Source organism: Rhinatrema bivittatum, chromosome 16, assembly GCF_901001135.1.
Source record: "Rhinatrema bivittatum chromosome 16, aRhiBiv1.1, whole genome shotgun sequence".
NCBI classification, from domain to species: domain Eukaryota; kingdom Metazoa; phylum Chordata; class Amphibia; order Gymnophiona; family Rhinatrematidae; genus Rhinatrema; species Rhinatrema bivittatum.
In genome coordinates this window covers 13,734,090-13,757,523 of record NC_042630.1, presented here as the reverse complement: position 1 = coordinate 13,757,523, position 23,434 = coordinate 13,734,090, and the positions used below count along the sequence as shown (strand labels likewise).

The 23,434-nt window shown below is 53.2% G+C and overlaps 1 protein-coding gene across 1 annotated transcript; it reads left to right on the top strand.

Annotated features, from left to right (window-relative positions):
- The first annotated feature begins 185 nt into the window (after window positions 1–185).
- On the top strand, window positions 186–19,862 carry LOC115078628 (proline-, glutamic acid- and leucine-rich protein 1-like). Its single transcript, XM_029581564.1, is given in 18 exon segments — window positions 186–413; window positions 8,326–8,390; window positions 8,565–8,670; window positions 8,951–9,100; window positions 9,325–9,396; window positions 10,099–10,158; window positions 10,354–10,504; window positions 10,643–10,772; window positions 10,935–11,022; window positions 11,336–11,424; window positions 11,883–11,999; window positions 12,151–12,301; window positions 16,060–16,216; window positions 16,988–17,043; window positions 17,277–17,483; window positions 17,797–18,122; window positions 18,124–19,468; window positions 19,625–19,862. Coding segments are annotated over 18 exon segments (3,522 nt in total). The 5' UTR covers window positions 186–251; the 3' UTR covers window positions 19,715–19,862.
- The last annotated feature ends 3,572 nt before the right edge of the window (window positions 19,863–23,434 follow it).

Genomic DNA, 23,434 nt, shown 5'->3' with positions numbered 1-23,434 from the left:
TAGACGCTCTACCATTGGCCTAGGTGGACGTCGCTCAGTAGTATTGCGAGGGGTCCGCCCCGTCGCATCCCATAGGATAGGTAACTACAGGAGCGCGCAGCCATTGGCTATTTCGGACGCCGCTCTGCTTTCCCCACCTCGCGTCTGTTTGGCGTTGGAGACGCCCTTTTGTGGCGTCACAAAGGAGTTGCTAAGGGAACGGAGGGGGTGGTGTCCCGCGTCGTCCGCTGATGACGTAGGCAGGAGGAAAGATGGCGGCTATGGCCACACATGGGGTGTGGGAGCAGTTGGTGGAAAGCGTATCCGGTCTCCTGCGCCGCGGGGACAGGCCTGGTGCTCCGACCCCGGCCCCGCTGCTCCTGCTGCCGGGGTTGGTGCGGGGCTTGCGGGAGCACGGGGTACTCCGAGCACAGGTGAGATGTGCAAGGGTGGAGTTGAAGAATATGTAATGTGGTTTTATAATACATGGGGGTGCAGCTTGATACATAATGCAATAAGAATGTACTATGCAAGTACATTTTATATATAAAACGCTTGGAAAAGAGATGGCTGAGAAGGAATACAGCCTGATATATGCGGTGTACACAACTTATGCAGCATACAACGTTAACTAAATATGTCCCGCTTCATATTTCATATACGGCAAGACCTGGGTGTGTAACTAATACCCAGATATAACCAGCCTCTTATATATAAGTATGCATGTGATGCATGCAGAGTTTTAGATAAACATAACAATGTACTAGATAAGGACCATTTGCTCCCCTTCTCTTCCTGCCTTCTTATTTCTTTCTTCCTACATATCTCTACCTAAAGAGATGTCCCAGCAGAAAATTGCCCATTATTCTCTGACCTTTAGTCCACAATATAGCTAAGTTAGACTGCTGTCCACCTGGCCAATGCAATAAAGGGTGTTCAGGAGAGCGCACAGTTTTGCCCATAGTTGTGCACATATTTTGGGGCCGATGCAATAAAAGTGCATAGAAAACAGGCGCTTGCATTGTATCTGCCCCAAACGTGAGAAAATAGTATCATGGTTTTGGTTTCTATCACTTCTGCTGGAAGGCTAACCAGGCACTCAGCACCCCTCTTTCTGAAGAAGCATTTCCTCTTTTTCTGGTCCTACCTCCTTCCAACTTGGTGTGACACCCTATTTTTTCTGATGAAAAATCTAACTTATTGGACTTTATTCAAGCCTGCAAGATGTTAATGTTTCTATCATGTCTAAAACCTCCCCTTTTTCTATTGTTTTCTCCACTGAATATTTTGAGTTGATACTAGGGAGTAATAGATTTAAAACAAATTGGGGAATTTGTTTATTTTTTTCATTCAATGTACAATTAAGCCATGGAATTTGCTACCAGCAGATGTGGTCAACACTGCTTATCCTTGGGAATGGATGAAAAACCTTTGATCTGCAGAATACTTCCTGGAGATGTGAATTGGCCCACTGTCAGACATAATGCTGGTCTGGAGGGACCCCTTGGTCTGACCTGGCATAGCACTTCTTATGTTGAGTTCCTTGAGCCATTCTTTACGGTTTGTGTTGCAGACCCTGTATCATTTTGCTAGTCCACTGATCCTTAAAAAGCATGGCCTGCAGAAATAATAATTAAAAAAAAGGTCGTGGAGTACCAAATGCAAAACAGCAACCTTCAAGCATAAAAACTGAAACACAAGTTTTCATATTGTACATGTGCAGTGTGTGATTCTTCCACAACGCCTGAAAACCGAATTAAATAATGCCAGTGGGAATAAAACGAGGACTGGCTCAGCTTCTCCCTGATTTGGATTCATCTGGTAAACCCAATCTCGCTCACGCCGACTCTAAACTTCATTGAGCTTTCCGCTTTGAGCCCTAGTGTTTCTGCCAGCTCCTGCTGCTGGCTTTAAGACACGACAAAAGACTGGCCCATGAAGCATCTCCTACACTGCTCACTGCTGGCTTCTCTCCTCCCACAGGACTCTGTTGCTGCTCGCATCGGGCAGGGGATTGGTCCATTTAGGTCAGCAGTAGCTGCTGCTTGTATCCGGCTGGGGGTTGGAGAGGGGACTCTGACCCTTCCCTGCGGTGAACGTTTGTGTCCAGCAGAGAAAGCCAGCTCGGACCCTTAAGGCTGCTGCTTGTATCCAGGATGGTGGAGGGAGGCTCAGGGCATTGTTTGCGTCTGTTGGATTGTCAGGCTGAGAGATGATGTGACTCCATCTGAGATCTCTGGTTTCTTTCTTCTGTGCATGACTGCTTTGACTTTGGAGGTGTAGGGTGGCCGGAGTTTGTATTCCATTTAGTGGTGACCGCTCGCACCTAGAAGCGAGGCTGGCAGTGGGTCAAACTTCAAGAGATTAGTGGTTATAGAAAGTCTACACCCCTTTCCAAAATATTTACCTTTTGTTGCTTTATAACCTGGAAATAAAATGCATTAAAACAGTATTTGTTCCATATGTCCACAGATCCTACTCCACCCCTGGCAAGTGAAAAATATTTTCCAATAAAATATGGACTGGCTTGGTTAGATAAATGCCCGCCCCCATTTTACTTCTGTGGCACTCCTAAATATTTAAAGCTATAGTGTAACTAGATATCTTCAAAAGTACACACAAATCAAGTGATTTGGTCCCACTTGTGTTAAATTATACAGATCCACATGATGATTCAGTAAATTCAATAGTTCCTGTTCTTTCTGCTGGGTAGTGCATTTCTTGAGCGTGGTGTGGAATTGGAGGTTCTGAATTGGGTAATAGTCACCACTGATGCAAGCCTCTCCAGATGGAGGGCAGTGTGGCACAGGGCTAGTGGTCAAAACAGGAGGCCTTATGGACTATCAATTGGTTAGGGACGAGAGCGTTGCTTTCCTGTCTGCCAAAGTTTCGCAGCCACCCAGTATGGATCCTATCAGATGATGCGATGATGGTGGCCTACATCAACTGTTAAGGCAGAACCAAGAATCAGGCAGTGGCTCGAGAGGCCCAGGAGTTGACTCTCTGGGCAGAACAACACTTGGAGCGGCTGGCAGTGTCTCATATCATCTTGAGTGAGCAACGTTCAGGCGGATTTTATCAATCGGAGAAAGTTAGATTCTGGGGAATGAGAGCTGTCTGAGGCAGCGACGTCTCATTCACAGAAGATGGGGGTATCCCAACCAAAGAGAACACCAAGGCATTGCAGTTTTACAGCCGCTGAACTGAACACGGTACAGAGGAATCGGAGCTCTGGTGTTTCCGTGGACTCGAGGGATTCTTCTTTGTCTTCCCTCCCGTGGCCTCTGGTGGACAAGGGATTACAATGGATAGAGAAACACCCAGGCAATGTGATCCTGATAGCTCCAGAGTGGCCACATCGACCATGCTTCCCAGATCTGATCAACATGATCCACCCGGGCCCAGTATTTTTGGGTCAGACTGCTCACTTTTGTCTCGCAGCTTTGCTTCTGAGAGGAGACTGAGATGGAGAGGATATTCCAAAGCAGTTGCTGCCACTTTATTGCAGGCTAGGCAACCTTCTACAACCTTGATGTATGTGTGAATTTGGAGGATCTTCATGTCCTGGTCTGCTGTTAACAGAGTGCAGCCTTGGCCTATTCAGAATATGGTGTTGCATATTTTGGCTTTTCCAGAGAAAGGTCCTGGTTAAGGGACTGTGCTTTCTCTCTCTTGAGAGTCCAGGTAAGAACATTGGGTTGTCTCTGAGGAAAGGTGCAAGGGTATCCTCTGATGGCACATCCAAATATTATACAGTTCCTTCGGGGAGCTAAGAACTTGCATCCTCAGGTGCGGAGCACTTGTCCATCTTGGAATCTGAATCTAGTCCTTAGAGAGTATTGTGTGAGGCTTGGTTTGAACCACTAAAGAGAGCTACAGTTAAGGACTTGTCTCTTAAAATGGTTTTCTTGGTGGCTATTTGTTCAGCCAGGAGAATTTCAGAGCTCCAGGTGCTGCCATTTCGAGATCCCTTCTCTCAGATGTCAGACTTGGGAGTTTCTTTAGGCATGGTGCCGCCTTTTCTGCCTGAGGTAGTCTCGACTTTCCGTCTTAGACAGTAGAGCTTCCAGCTTCTACAGATTTGGATTCCTCTACATAGGGGAGCTTTGCCTCTTAGATGGGAGGCATGCATTATTGAGGTCTGATTTCCGTAGATCGTTCGTATCACCTCCTCGTACAGTGGAGGGGTGCAAAGAAGGGAATTAAGTCATCTAAGGCTACAATTGTGCGATGGCTGAAGGGTGCCCGCTGCCGGGCGGTTTAGGGGCACACTCACGTTCTCGGGTGACTTCCTGGGCTGGGTCCCAGCAGGTGTCTCCTCAATGAAATTTGCCGGATGGTTACTGGGAAGTCATTGCAGACCTTTGCTAGGCATTATCGCTTGGATGTCTGCATTCCGGCTTCCATGTGCTTTGGTGAGAGTGTTTTACGAGCAGAACTCTCCAGGTCCCACCTGAGTTAAGGGGGAGCTTAGGTACATTCTTGGAGTCTGGGTACATACAGGGAAAGGAAAATTGGTTCGTCCCTGCTAATTTTCGTTCTTATAGAACCACAGATCAGTCCAGAGATCTGCCCATTTACTGGGGCGGGGAGAGTTCGCAGCTCGTACTGCTGCTATGTATATAGTGTGGCGTTGTTAGGATTTAAATGCTGATTGCTTATGTTAAATTTGGGAAACAAGTTTTCCTTTGTCTTTTTGGGCAACTTCACCTTCTTCTGGCTCGTTGGAGGGGAGCAAGTTTGTTTAGAAATGTATGGTGGTTGTCATCTTGGCTTGGGTACAGGTTTATAGAGGGGACTGCAGGTGGCACACTGTCAGTGAAACTTTCTTTGTCTCCATCTGCTGGCAGGGAGGGGAAAACCCAGGAATCTGGACTAATCTGTAGTACTACAGGAAAGAAAATTAGCAGGTAAGAACCAGTTTTCCTTTGCTTAATTGTAGTGAGACAAATCAAAGCAAATGTTAACGTATACCTGAAAGGAATTGATGCAAAAAAATCAAATCTTTTCTGTTGGAAAGGAAGCTGTAAAGCTAGAGATCACGATACAAGGGAGAAGACTCGGGAACGACATCAGGAAATATGTCTTCAAGTGTTGGTGGATGCATGGCATGTCCTCCAGAAGAGGCCGGGAAGATGAGGACAGTCATGGAATTCAAGCGGGGGTGAAAAATTCAGAGGATCCCTGTTGGCTTAGAGGATGGAAATGGGGTAACTTTTCTGTTACACCTAAAGGTTAAATTTTGGCTTGGGAGTGGCCTGCACAACGGAGCAACATTTGCTACTATCCTAAAACTAAGCTAAAAAAAAAACCAAAACAAAACTTGCTGGGCAGATTGGATGGACTCTTTTGGACTTTATCTGCCGTCATTCACTATGTACTGTGCTGCCAAGAAAAATGAGACTAGGGGCAAGATGGCGGCGTAGGCAGACGCTTAAACGCTGAGCTCCGCTGTTTGATTTTTTTTTTCTTGCTAAAGATGCCTGCGAAACGGAAGGGCAAGCTCCGTATCTATCCCTCAGATACAGAGCTTATGGCCGCTCAACGTCTTATAACAACTTATGCGTCTGTGAAGGTTCCTGAAGGGGAGCGAACTCTGCTGAGGGTGCCATCGAGGAAGCGTTGGCCTCTCCTGGAGATGTGACTCTCAGCCCCCCTGTTCCTCGGAAACCCGAGATTGCCTTCTCCCCCTCCCGCCCGGAGGCCACTGAGTCGCAGACACATGACGTGTCGTTGGGAGAGCTCGGCGCAGGGAGGTCAGAGGGCGGCGGATGCCGAAACGCTGAAGCAAGACTCAGAGATCCCCGGAACCTCAGGGGCAGAAAACTTAGCTGTGCCCCCCCCCCCCCGTATCTACCCCGATTCGGAATGAGGACAAGGAAATCTCGAGAGGAGCGTTTTCGACATCGGAGAGGGAGACTCGACTGGCCGGAATATCAGCAGTGATAAAAACGGGTGAGTCCTTGAAATCCCGTTTTCAAATGCCTACTAAGCCAGAGAAAATAACTCTAGAAGCAATCTGGGATATTATGGCGGCGCTGGTGAAAGCGATTGGAAACTTTCAGGACAATTTGGAAATCGTAGAACAGAAAGTGGAGTTATGTGAAAATCAGATATAAGAAATAAAGCCAAAACTGGGAGCGATTGAGGTTGAATTAAAGAAAAATCAGGAATGCAACGTAAAGATCATAAAGGATATCACTACAATTTCAAGGAGGTTGGAATTTATGGAAAATCATTCCAGACATTTAAATTTAAGATTCCTAAATTTCCCTAAAATTGTTGGTGAACTTCCATATAGTACATTAAAAAAGTATTTTGTTGAAAATTTGAAATTCCAAGAGGGAGAAATCCCTCTAGTTAATAAATTGTATTATTCACCTATTTCCAATAGAAATAGGAATTTCTTGCAGATTAATGTTAATGAAGGGAATCTAACAAGATTCCTAGAGGATTCAACAATGGAATATTATGACACTGCTACTTTATTGGTATCCTTTATAGTTGAAAAAGACCTCAGTGAGATAATGAAACGGTATTTTAAAAATATTCAGAACCAGTTTCGTGGGGCTCAAATTTATTTATAGAGTTTTATATACCGTTATTCGGGAAGCCATCATAACGGTTTACAAAGTGAATCAAATACATGTGTTCCCGGATTATGCACCTATTACTCAGAACAGGATACGCGAGTTTCTTGTAATGAGACCGTAAGTAATAGAATTGGGTTTTTCTTATGTTTTAAAATATCCCTGTAAGTGTGTGGTAAAGTCTGCGAAAGATATATGCTTTCCAATATCCTGCACAGTTAAAACCTTTTCTCAACGCCAGGAGGGTAATAGTTCCCTCTGTAGTTAAGCCTTAACTTGGAACAATAAAAATGTGTGAGCCTTTAGCTATGTAAAGCTTATTACATGCAAAGTATGTTTGTGCATTTTGAGCTGCCTTAAATTTCTGTCCCCAGTGGCACTTTTGTTTCTTTAATGGTGAAATGCAATATGTAATCTAGAAGGCTAAATAGAATTGTTTCAGAGTTTTGTAAATGAACGTACGATGGACATATTGCATTTTTCTTTTCTGTAAGTAAGTTAACACTTGCTGTAATTATAAAAATTAGAAAAAGAAAATTAAAAAAAGAAAAATGAACTGGAATGGAAAAACTGTATGTCCTTTCCATACGTTTTTATAAGTGATCTGCAGAGCAGAATAAGAGAAATATTGAGCAGGGTTGCTGTAAGCACAGATGCTCAAAACCACACCGGCAAGAGAGGGGGCGAAGTCCTATTTCACAGGGTCTTGTAGAATAATTTAATCTTTATTCAAAGGTTCTCGGACCTGCATGCGTGGCCAATCACAAACCAGCTGCAAAGGCTCGGGACGTTTTGTGACCGCTGGCAGAAGGGTGGCATGGATTTCAGTTCATCGAAGCTTTGCTGGCTGGCGCGACTGCCGACAAAAGTTTGCGCGTAACTAACAGCCCGAGACACTGCCGCTGCTTCCTTAGCGCCCCCGTAACTCAGAAAGAAGATGCGTTTCAGTGTGAACCAGCGGGACTTGTCTCGGTTAAAAGTTTGCAACCTATGTCTTCTGTTGTTAAATAGGATCTTAGTACTTGGTACATTTTGTATGTGCATATAATTTTAAATATTGTTTCAAAACCATGTGAGTGGTTTAAAAACAAACAAACCACTTCTGCATAGTCAGATGCTGAATGATTAGTAAAATAGCTGCAGGGTGTTGAAAACTCTTCAAAGTCTGCTGCAGGAAGCCAGGGGCTCTATTTATAGATACACCCACACATCAAAATCTACTGAGGCTGGAAAAATATTTAGAAAAGCTTTAGTTGCCAACCACAGCTTTTTTAGGTGCTGGGCAATCTCCTTTAATGTGTTTGTTTTGTTTATTTTTTTTGTTTTGTGTTTGTTTGTTTTTTTTGTGTGTGTGTTTGTTTGTTTTTTTTGTGTGTGTGTTTGTTTTGACTGTCTTACCCGGTTTCGTCTAAAGCTAAGTCAGAGGCGTGGATGGGCAGACTGGATAGACCCTGTGGTCTTTATCTGCTGTCATGTTTTCTGGTTCCTTCTCTCTTCTCTTCCAGCTTCCTCCCCTCCCCCCCCCCCCCCCCCCCCCACCGCCATTCCTTCAAGCATTCTTCCCTGCCAGCTTCTTCTCCACCCCATCAGGAATTCTCGCTCCCTCACAGCTTCTTTCAGGGATTTCCTTCCTTCTCTGCAGTCCTGCAGTTAGGCCCTGCCAGCCAGCAGCTTCCTCGCTCTGGCTCCGCCCCAGGGGACCCGGCTGCCTGGCGACGGTTATTGAGCCCCCTGTCTCGTCTGCTTTTGGTTGCAGAGCGCTGCAGCCATCGGAGGCCTGACGGGGATCGGCAATGCCCGTTTGAGCTCCATCAAGACAAGGTAAGGAGGAAAGATGCACTCTCACTGCTACACCCAGGAGAGCGAGAGCCCAGGGCTCTCCATGGTGAAGCCCCTCCACCCCGGGACTCTCTCTCCTCATCTGCCACCTTTCGTGGACGGCACGAGGGCCTCTGGACGGGTAAAAGCGGTAACCTCCTTGCCTTCCGTTTCCAGGTTTGAGGGCTTGTGCCTCCTTTCCCTACTGGCAGCGGAGAGCCCAACTGATCACTTCCAGCAGCACTGCGTGTCCTGGCTCCGGAGCATTCAGCACATTATACAAGTGAGAGAGAGAGAGAGCACCCTGACGCAGCTGGGTGACGATGGCAGGGTGGGAGGGAGGTGGCTGCATGAAACAGACAGACCAACCATGCTGAGGCAGCAGCGGCGGTGCTGTGAGATGCCTTTCCTTCACAAGAATGAACAGTTAACATCCTCATTAGCCGAAAGATGATATCACTGTATTTTACTGCTCCTCTCCTCTACCTGCTTTCCCCATTTTTTTTTTTGCTGCCTTGATGTCCTGATCTGTCTCCCCCCCACCCCCCTTTGCTCTCTCACAGTCCCAGGACCCACCACCCACTATGGAGCTGGCTGTGCTTGTCCTCCATGACCTCCTGAAATATTCCTCGCTGCTGCCTGCCCTGTCCCGAGAGCTCTCCATGAATCACATTCCCGGCCTTCTCACCTCTCTGTTGGACCTGAAGCCTGAGGTGAGAGCTCGCTGGTGCTGGGGTGTAGGAGGATGGTACCGTGAATTCAGAACGTACTGGAAGGGTTTGCTATTTTTGTATTAAAAAAAAAAAAAATATGTCTTGGATGTGTGTGCAGGCTTAGACGGATGTTCCTTCCCTTTCCCTGGGTGCAGTTTGTCGTCGTGCCCAAAGGTGTTTTGACACGTACGGTAATCTCTCTGTCTCTCTCTCTCCCCCTTAAGTGTCAGGCTCCAGCTCTGGATGGCATGAAGGCGTGCATGATCTTTTATCCCCGAGCCTGTGGCTCATTGCGGGTAAGTCCAACCACCCACTCCTTTTTTTTTTTTTTTGCTTATCTAAAACTGAAGGAAATGCTGTTTCCGTACTGCGATGCCCCACAATGCACCCTCTCCTAGTTGAGTAGTTTTGCCTGCTCTGCTGTTCCAGTAAGGAGATCTCCCACAGCTCTGCCAACGCACCTCGCTCCTGCACTCTACACCCTTGCCAACCTCCTCCTGCTCTGGTACGGAGACTCGCACGCAGGGTCGTACCAAAGCACGTCAATCCTGGCCATCTCCCCTGCTGGGAAAATACTTCCCCCTCCCCTTCCCTGCAGCCAGATGGATGGAAAACGCCCCATCTTGCGTGTTGCAACTAATCCTGGTCTCCTTAAATTTGATGAATTCATCAATAAGTCTCCACCTTGTGAGGCCTAATTCCCATCTACGAGTATTAGGATCTGAAACATCCTTCAAGTATCGGGGGATTCCCTTCCTGCATTAATTTCAGTACCAAAAGAATCCCCTTTAAGCAAGATTGTGTGGGTTGCAGCGGCGACCAGTGTGTAACTGCTTCATGCCCGGTGACTGAGCTCGAAGTAACAAGCCATGCGGTTGTGTCTGGAATGGCATCTTGGGCACCCCCCCCCCCTATGTGCGGTGCATTGCAATGATCTAAAGCGCCAGCTGACCGGCCGTGTGTGTGTAACCCTGGTGCGCTTTCTCCCACCTTCGCAGGGGAAGCTAGCTTCCTTCTTTTTGAGTCGAGTGGAAGCCGAGAGCCCCCAGATACAGCAGGTGAGTGCATCTGTCCCAGGAGCCTTGCTGGGAGGGGGGGGGGGGATGATCCTGAGCCCCTCCCCGCTCTGGGACTGGGTGAGGTCTGGGTGGGTTCCCTCGGATGATGGGTAATGGCGTTGCTGCGTGTTGGGGGGGGGGGGTGGCGTTACTCCCACCTTCTTCTTCTCTCTCTCTCTGTTCCTGTGACTGCAGCTGGCGTGCGAGTGCTACACCCTCCTCCCGTCTCTGGGCTCGGGCTTCGCGCAGGGGATAAAGCACACGGAGTGCTGGGAGCATCAGCTGCAGTGCCTCTTGGCCACGCTGCACGGCACCGTGGAACAGCTCTACGAGGAAGAAGAGACGGGTAAGGGCTTCGGGCCTTCTTAACCCCCAGCCCTGGTTTATAGGCAAAGGGAGACTTGCTAACTTCCTCGGGGGGATGCTGCCAGAAGGGAGATCATGTTGGTGTCTGTGTTTCTCCCCCCCCCCCCTACTACTCTAGAGCCGGTGCATTACGAGGGTCCTGGGGTGGAGCTGCTACTGCCGATAGCAGAGGAGGGGGAGTCCCAGCATGTGCTGCGTCTGAAGCATCGATTCTCCGGCATCTGCAAATGTCTGTGTCTGCTTCTCAGGTACTGACCCGGATAACTCATCCCTGGCGCACCAGCCCCTCCCCAGGGCGGTAACTGCCCATCACCGTCCCTCTGCCACCCCGTGGGGAGGGCAGGATTTCGAGGTGTTGGAGAGGGAGAGGTTTCCTTTGATTTTTAAGGGGTTTCTGTTTGCTCCGTCAGCTCCAGCTTTTCAGCGCCCGTGACCCTCCCCGTTCAGGATGTTCTCGACGCCGTCTGCAGGGTCCTGAGCATCAGCAGCAAAAACATTGTAAGTACGAAAGGTCTTGGAAAAGATACTGGGCCGGAGCTAGGAACGGAGGGATCTTACCTGGGGGTGGACGGGGATGCGTTCGCTACACTTATCCCCCCCCTCCTTTCTGTGAGCCACCGCGCTGGCGCCGGAGGAGGCCGCGATATCTCTCTCTCCACCTCGAGGAGCGCGCTCACCGGGTGCAGCCCCTGTGGGTGCGGATGTCGGGGGGTCGGCATGCCCGAGCGTCCGTGACTTGCCCAGGTTGGCGTTAGAGGTGGGGGGGGCAGGAGGTGGTCCCGGCAGTGAGATTTGCTTCTCTCCTGGGCAGAGCTGGCTGGGGGATGGGCCCCTGAAGATGCTGCTGCTGCCCTCGCTTCACCTGGAGGCGCTGGACCTGTTGGCTGCGCTCATTCTGGCGTGAGTGCTCATTTCGCCACCTCTTTCCGTACGGAAATCTCGGCGTGGGAATGGGGGGGGGATTTCGTGAGCTAAGCTCCGCCGAGCACGTGGTGGGGGAAGGAGGGATTCGTGTGATCCTAGACTGGCAACACAAGAGCATGTGCAGGAAGGGGAGGGAAGGACGGGCGTGATCCCAGACCGAGCACACGGAGCGCTGGGCGGGGAGGAGAGTCGCATGATCCCAGACTGGCTCTAGTCTGGTTGTACTAGAACTGGCTTGGGAGAGGACCCTGATTTTCTTTCCCCTCCCCCCGTCTGCCATTGAAGGCGTGGGAGGCTTGGAGTATGGAGGCGGGGGCGTATCGGGAGGGCGGGGGCTGGGAGCGTGGAGGCAGGGCGTTTGTGTAGTGCATGGGGCAGTGGGTGTGGAGGCAGGGTGCTTACGGACCACTCAGTGACGAGTCCTCCTCTTACAGGTGCGGCAGTAGGCTGGTGCGCTTCGCCAGCGTCTTCTGCAGGCTGTTTCCGCAGGTTTTGACGCAGTGGAGTGGAAAAAGAGAGACAGTAATACCTGGCCAGGAGAAGCCTTACAGGTGAGTGGGGAAGGGGGAGAGGGGAGGGGGAACGTCCCGTCTGATGAAATCATAGTGGGACTTGTGCCCGCAGGGTGGGGCGTTGCGCGTGTGAAGACGCTGTCGTGCAGTCCTGCTTTGTAATTACCCTGCTTCTGCTTCCTTCCTCTAGTGCCGTCCGAACAAAGGTTTATCAGGTATTGGAGCTGTGGGTCAAGGTCTGCGGAGCCTCTTCCGGAGTCCTGCAGGGACCTGGCCACCACTGCGACGTGCTGCTGGCTCACCTCACTAGTGACATCGCTCCTCCCACAGACACTGTCAAGGTAAGCACAGCCTGTTTATTTATTTATTTGCTGTCTCCAGCAGGTGGCGCTGTAAGAACGGCACTCGACTCTCCTGCTAAGGGCTGCTTCAGCGAGTCGGGAGTCAGAGTTAGGAGTAATTATTGAGCTGTAAATTCCCCGCATAACAAACCTGTTCGTCTCTTCATCTAGTCAGACCAGATTGAGCAAGAGGGGTTATGCAAGCCGACCAGCAGATTGAGACAGAAACAGACAGGCTTGCCGATGCCTCCTCTGTGCTGACACCAGCCTGCCAATATCCTGTGCCTCCAGCAGATGGTTGACAAGCGTCCCTTGCTGTGGGCTTGGCCTGTGTGGTTAGATAGAGCACACTCCCGGGCTCCTGGGGTGAAGGGGCCCCTGCCTGTCTAATACCAATTGTGAATTTAATCAAGGAAAAGTCTCCAGAGGGGATAGCGTTGGCTCTCTATCTCTGTGGAGTAAGGGTAGGACTCTAGGGGGGTTTTTGGAGGGTCTCTCTCATCTCCCTTTCCCTGCTTGATCCGAAAGAAAAAGCCAGATCGGGTTTCAGAGGGGCCTGCTCAGTGGCTGAGCCGCAGCAGTGTTTTGGGGGTTTCCACATTGGAGGGAAAATGTCGGGGAACTTTGGACAGTTTTTCAGGCGGGAACCGCGATCTCTTTTTTTGCTGTGGCCCATCGGAAGAAAGATGGCGCCGGCACTAGAGCGTGGGAGACAACGTGCTTGTGTCACGGATCTACAAAGGCTGTTCCGTGGCTTGGGGTGAGTTGTTGCCACCCAATGTTTTGGGTGGCCGGGACCTTTGGAGCAGGGGAGGCTGCCTTGCCAGCCTTACTGGAGAGTTTGGCAACCTTTTGTCAGCTGTGGGGGGTTTGGGCCAGGAACATCGGTTTGATGTAGCAGCGAGTCCGAGGGCAGCTTCTGCAGCTGCAGTGCCTACTGCTCTAGCTCCTGATGTCTCCTCCTTGCTTTTGGGTGATGATTTCCCAGCAGATCTTGAAAGGTTCTTTGCTTTCGCATGGAGATGCTGCGTACCGTGATGGCAACGGTTGGCAAAGGAGAATTTCTCGCCTCTCTGGATCTGACTGAAACGTACCTGCACATCCCCATTGGGCGGGGAACATCAGAAGTTTCTTCGCTTCAAAGCGTTGAGTCAACATTTTCAGTTCGTAGCCCTCCCGTTTGGCCCCGCACATTCACCAGGGTGATGGTGGTGGTGGCTGTGGCTCTTCGCTGGGAGGGAATCTGGATGATGGGTTGGTTCAAGTGAAGTCCAGGGAGGAATGTGAGAAGTCCATCTGAAGAGTGACGTCCACCTTACAGTCTCTTGGTTGGGTTATCAATGTGCAGAAGAGTCACTTGGAGCTGACTCAGTTGCTGGTTTACTTAGGGGCCCCCATCAGCACTCAGCAAGGCAGGGTTTTCCTGGCAGTGGGCCGGGTGTCGAAGCTGCAGTCTCAGGTCAAGCGTGGTCTTCGTCTGGAGGTGCCCAAAGTGTGGGATTATTTACAGGTCCTGGGGTCCATGGCATCCACGTTGGACCTTGGTCCTATGGCCATTCGCGCACATGATGCCACTGCAACACGCGCTGTTGTCCAGGTGGAGTCCCTGCTCGGAGGAGTTTCATCTTCCCTTGCTTCTGCTTCGGGAGTCCAGATCCAGTTTCTCGTGGTGGCTGTCTCATCCCAGTTTAGAGAAGGGGAAGGATCTGGAGCCTCCGGTCTAGGTGGTGATCTCCACGAATGCAGCAAGCCTTTCTGGTTGGGGAGCGTTGTGCTTGGGCCAGTTGGCGCAAGGTCTGTGGTGACCAGTGGAGAAGTTCTGGTTCATCAATTGCCTCAAGACCAGGGCAGTCCATCGAGCCCTGAAGGTTTTTCTGCCGCCTGGTCTGGGGTTGCAGGGTTCGAATGTACTTGGACAACGTGGCGGCTGTGGCATACAGCACTCGGTAGGGCGGCACGAAGAGTCCTGCAGTGGCATTGGAGGCCCGGAGATTATTTGCTTGGGCGGAGCGTCATCTCGCATCGCACGTAGTGGGAGAAGACAACGTGCAGGCGGACTTCCTCAGCAGGCAGCAATTGGATCCTGGGGAGTGGGAGTTGTCCCCAGAGGCATGGAACCACATCTTTGCGAGGTGGGGCACTCCCCAGTTGGATCGTATGGCGACGCGGCACAACTCCAAGATGGAGAGATTCTTCAGTCTCCGAAAGGAACTGTGTTCGGTGGGCCTCTATGCTCTGGTGTGCCCTTGGCTGGGAATTATTCTATACGTCTTTCCTCCTTGGCCCCTCACAGGTCGGGTCCTCAGGCGCATAGAATCACATTCCGGGACTGTGGTTCTAGTGGCACCGGAGTGGCCGTGGAGACCGTGGTTCGCGGATCTGGTGCCACTTACGGTGGAAGGTCCTCTCGGTCTGACTCATCTTCCAGACCTGTTGCGACAGGGTCCCATGTTTTCAGATCGGGAGGATCGCTTTTGTCTCGCGGCTTGGCTTTTGAGAGGCAGAGACTTCGCTTGAAGGGTTACGCCAAATGGGTCATCTCCACTCTTCCTCAATCCAGAAGATTGGCGACCTCTGTGGTGTATATTAGGATCTGGAAACTGCTTGAAGTTTGGTGTCTTCAGCGTCATCTAGAACCTCTGGCTGTGGAGGTGCCGCATGTGCTGGATTTCCTGCAGCAAGGGTTGTCCAAGGGTTTGCCTTACCGCTCGCTTCGTGAGCAGGTTAGCTGCCTTGGGTGTGCTTAGAGGCAGGTTTCAGGGTAGGACTCTGGTAAGGTTCCTCAAAGGGGCAAAGCTGTTAAGTCCTCTGCCCGGATTGGAGTCTGAACCTAGTACTTCGTGTGCTTTGCAGACCCCCCTCTGAACCCTTGAGAAGGGCCACCTGAAGGGTTTGACTCTGAAAGCGGTCTTTTTGGTAGCTATTTTGTTCAGCTCGAAGGATTTTGGAACTTCAGGCTCTGTCATGTAGGGATCCGGTTTTTTTGCGGATTTCCAGGAATGGAATCTCATTGAGAACAGCGCTTTCCTTTGTTCCTAAGGTGGTGTCTGCCTTCCATGTTAATCAGACGGTAGATCTTCTGGGTTTTCCAGAGTGGTGGAAAGATTCTCCTCAGGATAGAGGATTACATATTCTGGATGTGCGGCGGGCGCTACTTCGGTATTTGGAGGTTACTAATGCTTTTCATCGCTCAAATCATCTGTTTGTCCTTTTCAATAGACTAAAGAAAGGGGGGACAAGGAAAATTGGTTCTTACCTGCTAAATGTTCGTTCCTGTAATACCACAGGTCAGTCCAGAGGCCCTGCCGTTTGATGCCGAAAGACTGATTTTTTTTTTTTTTGCCAACTTTTGCTGCTTAGTACAGAATGTTTCTCTTAGAGGGCAGTTACGGGATTCACTTCCTCGTCTTGTTCGGTTCTTGACGGCCAAGGTTTATAGAACAGGAAGCATCCACCCTTTAGTTCCCTATGTCTGTGTGAAGGGGTTTCTAAAGTATCTTGGCTTGGGTACAGGTCAGTGCTGAGGGTCCTGCAGGTGGCGCTCTCGGTTATGCAGCAGTGCCTCAAAGTTTTGTGTTCTCTGCCTCCATCTGCTGGAAGGGGTGAATAACCCTCTGCTCTGGACTGATCTGTGGTATCCCAGGAACGAACATTTCGCAGGTAAGAACCAGTTTTTCTGTAGCAATTTCATCTGTGAATGCTTGTCCAGTTCTCTCCTGTGTCAGACGTCCCCCATTCTTCTTGTTTCCCCCCCTCAGCTCAGGGTGGGACGCCTGGGGGCAGAAATTTCACTGACCAACGGGAAAGCAGGGGGGAAGAAACAGAAGATGGACCTGGGAGATGGACCTCAGCTTCAGAGCCAGAGGAAACAGGACGCCAACGCTAACAGCGACACCTGTGCTGCGGCCCTCAGAGGTACCGGCACTGCGAGGGGGGGGTGGGGGGGAAGGAGGTCGCAGATCATACTGGATAGCTCTCGGGGACTGGTGGCCTTCCAAGTTTTGGCTGGTCCGGGCCCTTGATTTGTCACCCTAGCGGCTGATCCTGTGTCATTTCACCGGCTTCCATCTCTGGTTAAGGACATAAGAAGGGCCATGCCGGGTCAGTCCAGGGTCCGTCGAGCCCACCATCCTGTCCTCTGACAGTGGCACATCCCAAAAGTGGTTCCAGATCCTTTGCCGCTTGCTCTCGGCAACGAGTACAGAGTTTCCCGATTTTTGCTGGTCCCGTAAATAAATAGGGAACTTGTTGTTGCTAGCGCTTGTGTCTGTGTAAGGGAGACCAAGCTGAAGCCCCTGAGGAGCAGCTGGGGGGTAGGAGGGGATGAATGACCCTCTGGAGAAGGGAAAGGAGGGTGGTGGTCCCTGAGGAGCAGCTGGGGGGTAGGAGGGGATGAATGACCCTCTGGAGAAGGGAAAGGGGGGTGGTGGTCCCTGAGGAGCAGCTGGGGGGTAGGAGGGGATGAATGACCCTCTGGAGAAGGGAAAGGGGGGTGGTGGTCCCTGAGGAGCAGCTGGGGGGTAGGAGGGGATGAATGACCCTCTGGAGAAGGGAAAGGGGGGTGGTGGTCCCTGAGGAGCAGTTGCGTTGGCGAGGGGATCCTGGGAGAGTGACTGGGGGGGGGGGGGGGGGCGCGTCTGGAGGAGCGAAGTTTGACCTTGTGTTCTGCTGCTTTTCTCTCCGCAGTGCTGAGCCAATCGATCCTGCTGTGTGGGTCTTTAATAAAAGAAGATACACACAGGGTGAGTGCTGGCCCGAGACCTCCGCTTAGAACTGGTTGCGTGCCCCACTCTACGTGGGATGGAGGAGAGGGGGAAAAAAATGAAAGGGAGGGCGACGCTAGCCTTGGATAGAGGAAAGGGTTGGCCGATGGGACAGTGGGTGAAGCCTGGGCAGGAGTTAAAGGTGTGTAAGGGCCTCGGGTGTCCTTTTTTTGCTGACTCTGTTAACCACCCGCTCTCTCTGCTTCTCGTAGAGGCTCCACGAGCTCGTCCTGCCTCTGCTGATTCGCCTGCAGCAGGGCAGTCTTCCAGCGACCAGCCCGTACTCCAGCTCCGAGTGCCAGAAGGAGCTGTATCGTCTGCTCCTCTGCCTCCTGCTGACGCCTCACCCACGCTGGCCGCCTCCCCTGCAGTGCGCGGTGTGCGTCTTCAGCCAGGGCCAGAAGGACAGCAACGTGAAGGTGAAAAGAAAACCCCCCCAAACGCATTCTCTTCACCTAGTTACAGATCTGTGCGAGGCACATCGACTCTGACCCTGATTCCCCGTCCACATCTGTGTTAAGCAAGATCCCCCCCCCTCCCCCCCCCCCCGATAAGGAGGGGGCAGGCACTGCCACCCTCTCCTCTGGCAGTGTCCGTGCAGCTCAGAAAACACCCTCCTCACCCCTTCTTTGTGGCCTGTACATTCTTGCTGGTCCCACTAATGGTCTCCTGTTCGTTCTCTCTCTCTCTCTCTCTCTCCTGTGCTTTTATTTTTATTTTTTTGTGTGGCAGGTTTCCTCCTTCTGCGCTGAAGCTCTGGTGATCTGTAACTGTATCCTGCATCCCCGAGTACCGTCTCTGCAGCACCCGGTCATGGGCCCTGGCGCTGCCGCCACCACCACCACCACCACGGACTCGCTCAAGCCTGAAGTGCCGTCTCCCTTCCGACACAGCCCCGCCGCCCCCCCCCCCGCCCGGGCGTCCCCACGTCAACCACCTGCAGGGGGCCGCGTCGGGGCAGCCTCCGGCGTCCCGCCTGCAGCCTTCCGTGGTGTCCGGCCTGACCCTGCCCGCGCCCTGCGCCGCCGGCACCGAGAGCCATCGCCTGGACCAGCCGATGGAGGTGGAGCCCCGCCTTCCCGGCCTGCCCTCCCCCAGCGAGGAGACCTTCGGGGGAAAGGCTCACCGCCCCGTCTTCATCCACTACGAGAAGGAGGAGGCCTCGGACGTGGAGATCTCCCTGGACAGCGACTCCGACGACAGCGTGGTGATCGTCCCGGAGGGGCTGCTCCCGAAACAGCCGGCGTCGCCCCCGCCAACGACCAAGGCGGTGGAAGAGGTGGAGGACTCGTCCAAGGAGCGCGTCATCGCCGCCGCAGCAGCAACCGCCACGGTCCCTGCTCAGACTCCGCCGGCCAACCAGACCCCTGCTCCCCCTGCTGCTCCTCCCCCGCCCCCGCCGCCTCCCCCGCCCCCCCCTCTCCAGCTGGTGGCGGAAACCCCGGCTGCTGCCGTCGTGGAGGAGGATCTGACCGTGATCAACCTGAACAGCAGCGACGAGGAGGAGGAGGAGGAGGACGAGGACGAGGAGGGCTACGGCGAGGACTATTTTGACGACGAGGAAGACTTTGAAGAAGAAGAGTTTGATGGTGAAATAATGGACGACGAGGAGGAAGAGGACGAGGAGGATGAAGAAGGGGAGGAAGGGCAGCTGGACCTGGAGGAGCTGGATGACATGGACGAGGAAGAGGAGGAGGAGGAGGAGCTGGAGGATGACCTTGATGAAGATTTGGAAGGTGAAGACGAAGTGATGACGGAAGAGGAGGAGGAGGACGACGAGGAGCTCCTGCGGGTGATGCCCCGCGTGCAAGAGGAGGCAGACGAAGAGCTGCAGGTTGGCTTTGTGGAGAAAGAAGCAGCAGAGGGAGAGCCGGCTGAGGCGAGGGCAGAGAAAGCGGGAACAGAAGAGCGCATGGAGGAGTCCCCTCCTCGGCTTTCCCCGGTGCGGGAGGAAGAGCCGAAGCCAGAGGAGGAGGAGGAGGAAGAAGAGGAAAATGCAGCAGAGGCAGACACGGACTTGCTGATGACGGTGGAAAGCGACAGCGTGGGGAGGCCAGAGGACGAGGAGGAGGTGGAGGAGGAAGAAGAGGAGGAAGACGCGGTGAGCGAGACTCCGCTCCTCGGGCCGGAGAGGCAGAGAACCGAGTTGGTGGAAGAGCGAAGCCCACCACCCCCGCCGCCACCTTCATCACCACCCCCGCCTCTGCCTCCCCTCCCCCCTCCACTTCCGACAGAACCCGAGGAGGGCGAGGAGCCCCCCAGGGAGGAGAGGTCCGAGCGGGAAGTCTCCGCGCCTTCCGTGCCGGCCGCCCCCAGCCAGGGCGGAGGGGAGCTCGTCCCCGAGGGAGGCGTGAAAGCAGAGAAGGAAGAGGAGGTGCCAGGAAACTCCCAGAGACAAGCCGAGGTGAGAGAGCCCCAGATTTCTAATGCATTCCCTGACTTAAGGTGTGAATCTGGCCGCCCTTTTGTGCTGTCCCGGGCACGCGTGGGGGGGCTCGTGTGCTTCCCCTAAGCCTCTGCCTTACGCCTTGTGTCTGTCTGTCTTTTGTGTTCCCTGCAGGCCGAGGCGGATGACACGGCAGCCATGCTGGCCGCCTTCGTTGACTGCCCTCCCGACGAGGACAAAACATCCCCCGAGCCCAGCTCCTAGACTTGGCTCTCCAGGGAACCGGGAACGGGCGCTGCTGGGAGCTGGACCCACTCCGCCGCGGACAGAACCGAGATGCTGATGGGACCCGGGCTGGGGAAAGTGTGCCGAGGCCTGCCTCCCACCCCCATGAAACTCGATTTTTTTTTTTTTTTTTTTTTTTTTTACAGCTGACGCAGCACCGAGTCCAAGGTGTGCGGCAGCTCCGAGAGAAACGCGGGTGCGGTTGCTGTGCCTGGAGTGGACCCGGACCTCTATCCAAAAAGACATTGACGGTGAAACTTTTTTTTTTTCTCTCTCTTTCCCTCCACCCTTGGAACCTGTGTTAGAGAAAATTGTAAGAGAGAAATAAACCTTGTCAGTTAACAGCGTCCCACTCTTGGATTTGGGAGATGGGGGTGGCTCTCGCACTCTTACGCCTTCCCCCTCCCCTCTCGGTCCGGCTCATGCCCCCTTCGCCTCGTCCATCCTAAGGAGCTGGACGTCTTCAGCCGCTTCCCCCTGTCTTTGTATAACGCGGGAGCAGCAGCTTCCTTGCTCGTGCAGCAGAGGTGGAGGGGGGGGGGGGGGGCTCCTCTACAGCCGGGCCAGGGAGGGGGCAGGCACTCTGGCAGGGCAGCGCGCCTCTCGCATGCTTCCAGCTGGGCTACTCTAAATATTTGTGTGTTTTCAGCCTGTGTCCAGGCACGGTTGCTAGGGCCTGCTGCAGGGTCTGATACGGTGCTTCTCGTGTAGCCCCCAGCCAGGGAATGCAGGGGGGTGGATATATGCAATCCTCGGATTAACATTTCCGCAGGGCGAGTTGGCCGTGCCAGCTCCTCTGGCCTAGTTCGTTCAATCACTCTTATCAGGCCGGCGCTTTCACTTAACTCCTGCCCTGACTCTGGTGCTAAAAAAAAGTGCCCTACCCTGATCTCCCTGCTGGCGAGGCTCCCTGCGTTGCCCCTGCATAGGTAATCGCCTCCTGTCCATGCTATTGCCACAGACGCAGGAAAAAGTGGGGGTCAGTAAGTGCATTTGGACAGGCTCTCCCCCCCTCCCCGTGCACAAAGCCCTTGTTCTATACCCCTATAGGCTTTGGTGCAGGAAAATGCACGTAAACCTGCAGCAGCGTCAGCGCACTTGCTTACATCTGCCCTGCTGAGCGCAGTGCTAAGCCGTAGCACAGCGCACTGCTCCAGCAGCTAGGAAAACGAAGCAGGGGTAAATGTGTTTGACTTGGCTGGCCTCCCTCCGGGTTGTGCCTTATCTGCAAAAAAAAAAATATGTTTCTCTTCTGGGCTGTGTGGTTTGGCCATGAACAAGGTGTGTCCTTGTTTTCCAGACTCTTGCATGGCACTATCTCTCCCCCTCCCCTGGTGAGGGGAAGGTGGTACTGCTGTATCCTGGTACTGCCCATAGAGCAGGCCTGCATCTAAGGGGCATTAGGCAGCCTGCTTCTTGCTGCAGTGCCAGAGACCCTGCTTACTGTCTTTCCCCCCCTCCCATATTTGCATTTGGCATCCTCTGTGCCTCTCTACTAGTGCTTCTTCGCCACCCTGTGTCACTGTATTTGCTTCCTGTGGGAGATTGTTTCATGCATCCAGCAGCCCTCCCTGTGTGTAGAGAAATATTTCCTGTTCCCTGTACGTACCTGGATCAGTCCAGACAGTGGGTTATGTCCCCAATCCAGCAGATGGAGTCAGCACAAGCTTTGAGGGGGCGTATCCATATATACTACTACCCCCTCTGCAGGAGTTCAGTATCTTCTGACTCCAGCAGATGCGAGTAGGGGAATCAGGCTTCCCCTCCTTTTCCTTTTTCTTCACTTTCTTGCTTGATTATGGCTTGTTGTTGTCTTTTTCTGTGGATCAAGTTTGTATCAAGTTTGTATTAAGTTAAAAAAAAAAAAAAAAAAAAAAAAAGGCAGAGTTCTTTCAACTTCTGGGGAGTGGCTTCTCTTCCTTGTCTCTTCTCTGCGGCCTTGCTGTTTATTTCTCGTTGCAGCCAGGGGTAAGTTTGTTTTTCCTTTGTAGTTTTTTCCTTAACAGCTCAGCCCCCGGTGCCTGTGAAAGCCGGTGGAGCCGGCCTCTTCGCTCTTTACTCCCTCATCCGCGGCCATTTTACAGCTCCTCATGGGCTGCTGAGCCATTTAGGGAAAGATGTCTGGGGCGGGTCGTGTGGCCGGGAAGGCCCCCCCGCGGCACCTATTTTCGGGCAGTGCGGGCCGACCGGGCCCCCCCGCAGCGGCGCTTTTGTGTGCGTGGCCCCCCCCGTGGCTTTTTCTTTTCTCCTACAGCGATCCCGATGCCGCGGCCGTCCCGCTGTGCGGCCTGCGGAGACCCGGGGTCCCGGATTTCCCGGGAGGGCATCTGTGCACGATGCCTTCCCGGGGGGGAAGGTACCTCACAGTCCCTGACTGATTTCTCTTTTTTGCCCGGGCGGCGCGGGCCGGCCACTCCGCCATTTTTGGCGGGAACGGCGGCCATTTTACATTCTGAGCGCCCTGAGGCGCAGGCCACGAGGGAGAACGGATCCCTGGAGGACTCTACCAGCGGGGGTGTTCCCCCGATTTTGGTGCAGGAACCAAGCACCCAGAGCCAGGGAGCAGGAACCACGCCGCCCCCGAAGCGCTCCCGAGCAGGCCGGGGTTCTCTCCGGAGTTTATCCTGCTCATGCATACCGCTTATCTGCAGGGGCTGGAAGCACCTGTGGGACCCCCCCCCCCTCCTAAGATCCCTCGGATGTCGCCCTCGACGCCGGCCCCCCCCCGACCCTCCGGGAGTGGGGGCCTCCCGCCTTCCTACCCGGGTCTGATCCACGCCCGCGGCAGTGGGGGCGGTGCCAGACCCAGCGGGACATGGACTTGACCTCCCGGACGGGGGACAAGGGGACGGCACACAGGAGGGGGATGATCCGCGTACCCTACGCCTCTTCCAGAGGGAAGAGCTGGACGACCTCATCCCGCAGATCATCCAAGAATTAGATTTGGATCCGCCACCAGACCCGCCTGCCCCAGTAGCTCCCGCTGTCGTCACTTCTTCAAGGAAGGGAGATCCTGTCCTGGCGGCACTCCGGCCGAGGGCTCGGGCTTTTCCCATTCATGACTCGTTTTTACAACTTCTCACCAGGGAATGGGACACCCCGGAGGCCTCCCTGAAGAGCAGCCGGGCTATGGAAAAGCTGTACCCGCTCCCCGAAGATTTCTGGACCTCATCAAGGTCCCAAAGGTGGACTCCGCAGTGTCGGCGGTCACGAAGAGGACGACTATCCCAGTGACGGGAGGTGCGGCGTTGCGGGACACACAGGATCGTAAGTTGGAAGTTTTCCTTAAGCGGGTTTTCGAGGTCTCACCCCTCACGTCTCAGAACCTGCCGTCCGATGAGGCTGCCCAGGCAGATCGGCTAGAAGCCGCAGTGGCGTATGGGGCGGACGCCTCGTACGACCTTTTTCGGGTCCTCGCAAGATCCATGGTTTCGGTAGTGGCAGCACGACGACTACTGTGGCTACGCAATTGGGCAGCTGATACGTCCTCTAAGTCGAGTCTGGGCTCTCTTCCCTTCAGGGGCAAGTTCCTCTTCGGGGAGGATTTGGACCAGATCATCAAGTCCCTGGGGGAGAACGCTGTTCATCGGCTGCCGGAGGATAGGTTTCGACCATCCAGAGCATTTTCTTCTTCTCGGACCAGAGCCAGAGCGCAACGGCGCTACAGGGGATACAGACAGGCGGGCTCCCGGTCATCCG